The following is a 3,749-nucleotide window of genomic DNA, read 5'->3' on the forward strand; positions in this document are numbered from 1 at the left end:
CCCATGTTCTCCAATACGTAATTTGTGAATATTTTGTTGGGTAAGTCGAAATCACTTTAGCTTATTATTCAGGTGGCATTTTCATCAAGAAACAAATAAATGGAAAACAGGATATTTTTCTCATTAGAGCTAGTGCTACATCGGGTTGCTCACAACTGAAACCGGTACTTAATACCTCTGTATTATGCAGAATTACAGATTAATATTTAAACAGAAACGTCTGTTCAAAATGAATAATGATATTTTCATATTTTCAGATTATCTTTTTCCTTATCTGTTTTTATAAATCGTCAATAATCTGCGAAGATGGTAGCTGTTTATTGGTGTCTTGAAGGCTGTTAGAAAATGCTCCAAAGATTTTTCTTATCTGTAAAAAGTATTTATATAAACAATAAACGACAAGTAATATATATATTTATATGTATTTTTGTGTAGTTGTGTCATTTATCCCTATTATCAGCTGCCCCTTGCGACACAATTAAAAATAAGCAAGTGTAGTGGGTTCATAATGCGGGTTTCTTTAAATTATTTATTTCTCAGCCACCAGAGCGCGCCACTTTAGCCACACACTTTCTACAAGAGTAAAAGTCGTTTTTATATAAGCCTTGTTCTATGCCCTGCACACGTTGCGAAACGTGAGGGTCAGAGGAAAGCCAAAGAACCAAAACTTTGGTTGAGCACAACCGCGAACCGAAAATAGCTTAAGCGACGGTACCCTCGAAACTTCTTCGGTCACACCCAAAAAATGGCTAAAAATCCGCGCGTGACACCGCTCGATCGTCGATCGCGAAGGGAGTTCATTCACCGTTTTTTACCGACTGCCGCTACCCCCGAAGTGTACGTCTTAGGTACCCTTTTTTGTGGGGTCGCCCTCTACACGACACAATCTATAAAATAACATGGTAATTTTTGGTATCTGGCCAAACAGTAGAAAATAGATAAAAACGTATATGTATAATCTGTTCACTTTCCTTGAAATTTTCCAAGCGTGGAAAGACTCTAAATTTCTACTTGTTTAGTATGTTTTAAAACAATAGCCAATGCTCAATGCACAAACGAAATGCAAATGAACAAAAACTTGCGTCAGTCAAGTCCACAAAAAAAAGTACCCAAGAAAAATGACCTGGCCTGCCTGTTCCTAGCTCTTTTTCATAGGAGGATTCTTTTGTGTGGCTCCGCGGGTTGTCCGTGGAACTAAGTGGAATTCGGTAGAAATTTGAATTACACCAAATATACATGTTACAAGTTTGGTTTGCTGGGTTAATGGCCGATAAAATATTCGCCACTTTATAGCGAGGATTCCAAAAGAACATACAATGTATCGTCTCGCTCTTGACAGACGATAGTTGAACACAAGTTTTTCACTGTTAAAAAGTTTCCCCCGAAAGGACGCATCAAAAATTTTGAAATTCCAAAACCTTTATCACCCACTAATACAAAAAGATTTATAATGCCTGATCCACTAAGCTCTCTATTAACTGCAAAGTTAAGTTCATTTTTATTTAATTTATTGAACAGTGTTGAATTTTTAAAAATTGTCGGATCTGAATACTTTCTATAAGCTCCTACGTCAATGTATAAAAATTTATAGTTGGAGTCACATACTGTTAATAAAATCGAAGGGAAAAAAGTTTTTATAGTTATAATTCAAATATCCGCTGTCAGTTGGTTTAATAATAAGGCAGTTCGGAAAATGTTCACACCTTTTAAATAAATGAGCTACATTTAACAAATCTTCTTTAGATAGCTTAGATAACAAACTTCACGTATAATTGTACTTATTGTACTAACCGGTTCCCAAAATATCTGAAACAAAAAGTCAGTTCACAGCACAGTAAATACTTATTAACACATATTTTTAGCGGTGCGGGTGCAAAGAAAATGGAAAAGCCTTCGAGACTGTTACACGAGGGAGTTAGCCAAATTGAAAAGCGAAATGTCTGGAAGTGGATGTTCAGGCCGTAAGCAGTATATATATTTTAATCAGCTAAGCTTTCTACAAACCTCAAAAAAAGCAACAACTAGCCGCATTGCAGAGGAACTGAGTGATGTGAGGAGTGAAGAAATGGTCGAAGTTATCATCGAAGAAAATATTGAAAGCAATGAAATTCCAGTTAGTCCAATGCTGCGAGCAAAAGCGCGCAGAAGGAAGACAACTTCCTCAAGTTCCAAAAAATCAGAAGACAAACTGTTTGTTGCCCTGGCAAACCAGATAATGAAAACTAAAGCAGGAGATGTTGAAAAAGATGAAGATACTTTGTTCATGTTATCTTTAGTAACTGAATTAAAAAAGGTTCCGGATGATTTAAAATTAGACGTAAAGTCGGAGTTAATAAACGTTTTCCGAAAGTTTAGAAATACTCAACGTGTAACTGCACTAGCATCACCTCCACCATGACATACCCTAGGATAATACATAATTATTTAACAGACACATGTACTCTTCCACCCAAGACTCGGGTGATTATTCCCTCGTAGATTTTTAAGTTTTTTTTGTGATACAAACTTTCTTAATTTATGTATTTTATGTCATATACGAATGTATTTCTCATATTAAAATTAATTAAATATAAATGATGTGAAAGTGAGTGAAGTGAGGTAAGGCAACCTCAATGTTATTGTCAGTTTAACTTCTCATTGTTGTATTTATCCTGGAAATTTCAATCTGCAGTATGGATTTCAATTCAAAGAATGATTTCCTTGACACTCTAAAGAACCGAAAAAAAATGTATCATCATCTTCTAATAAATCTGAATACAATGTGTGAAACAGTCCCTTTTTAGGCTAGGCGCAAATTGAGACGCGTACGACGCACATGAGGTGACCCGACACGAGTGTTTGAACCGAATTTGCTTCACGCGTAGCGCCGGGATCCGCAAATTGAGACGCAGCGTGTGTCAGTTTCAGTTAGATCGGATTTCGGTTTCGATTTGCAATCAATATGAATAATTTAAAGAAAATATATTTATATAGATTATTTAAGTTCAGAGTTAGATAGTGAGGCGGAAGAGGAAATATTGATTTATTCCTTAGTGATGAAAAGGTAGAAATCACTGAATAATTTTGTTTTGTCAAAAAAAAATTTACAGTTTAAAATGATCTTCGAATTTCTGGATAGTGTTTTCAACAATTATCTACGAATGAGTAGAACTCAGTTTAATGAAGTTAATAAATAATATTAAACATTGAGTAGAAGTCGTTGGGCCTGTAATCTTCTAAATGCTGAATTTAGGCTATAGTATTGAATTATAACATCTGCAATTTGTTTGCGATAGCATGATTGCTTAGGTGGCAATATTATGTTGCGTCGATTTCCGCTAGCCAGCCCATACGCGCACGAAAAACTGTGGCGCGACTCGTCCAGAGGAACGCGGCATGCTCTGTCGCGTCGTGTCCCAATTTACGCTGTTTCATTGATTTCCAATGACCACAGAAAAGCGCGCTGTGCTGTACAGATTCGCGCGCGCCGTACGCGTCTCAATTTGCGCTTAGCCTAAGGCCCATTTTCATCAGAAACAAGCGAAACGCAGTTTGACAAAACTAAGTTTATTTAAACGCCGAAATTAAACGCGTTTAATGACGGACCGTTTTCACCAGCGTTTCGGTACGTTTCACAAACTGCGTTTGTTGAAACGCAGTTTAAGAACCTGGAACCACTGGCATCGTTGCAAAAGTGAGAAATATTACGATTCTCATCGCAAAATCATCTTATCAAGGAACCATTTGGGTCCATGACGTCAATAACCCGT

At 36.6% G+C, this 3,749-nt stretch overlaps 1 protein-coding gene and 1 long non-coding RNA gene across 8 annotated transcripts in view; both read left to right on the forward strand.

The window, feature by feature from the left end:
• LOC125502558 lies at positions 1-458 on the forward strand. The gene is made up of 2 exons (XR_007280328.1): positions 1-40; positions 258-458. It is a non-coding gene; the product is annotated as an uncharacterized LOC125502558 (long non-coding RNA).
• The window catches only part of LOC109541876, a 14,875-nt gene extending 12,106 nt beyond the window's left edge, over positions 1-2,769 (forward strand). For 6 of the 7 annotated variants that reach the window (XR_007280322.1, XM_048661057.1, XM_048661058.1 and 3 more), the window contains one exon: positions 1,863-2,769. Coding sequence is in view for 6 of the 7 variants with exons in the window: in XM_048661057.1 (XP_048517014.1) it covers positions 1,863-2,398 (536 nt within the window). In the remaining variant the exon portion in view is untranslated. The remainder of the gene's footprint in view (positions 1-1,862) is intronic. The other variant, XM_048661059.1, reaches the window with a different exon arrangement.
• The last annotated feature ends 980 nt before the right edge of the window (positions 2,770-3,749 follow it).

This window comes from Dendroctonus ponderosae, unplaced genomic scaffold (assembly GCF_020466585.1).
Source record: "Dendroctonus ponderosae isolate FM_Combo_2020 unplaced genomic scaffold, Dpon_F_20191213v2 Dpon_F_20191213_1, whole genome shotgun sequence".
Lineage (NCBI taxonomy): Eukaryota > Metazoa > Arthropoda > Insecta > Coleoptera > Curculionidae > Dendroctonus > Dendroctonus ponderosae.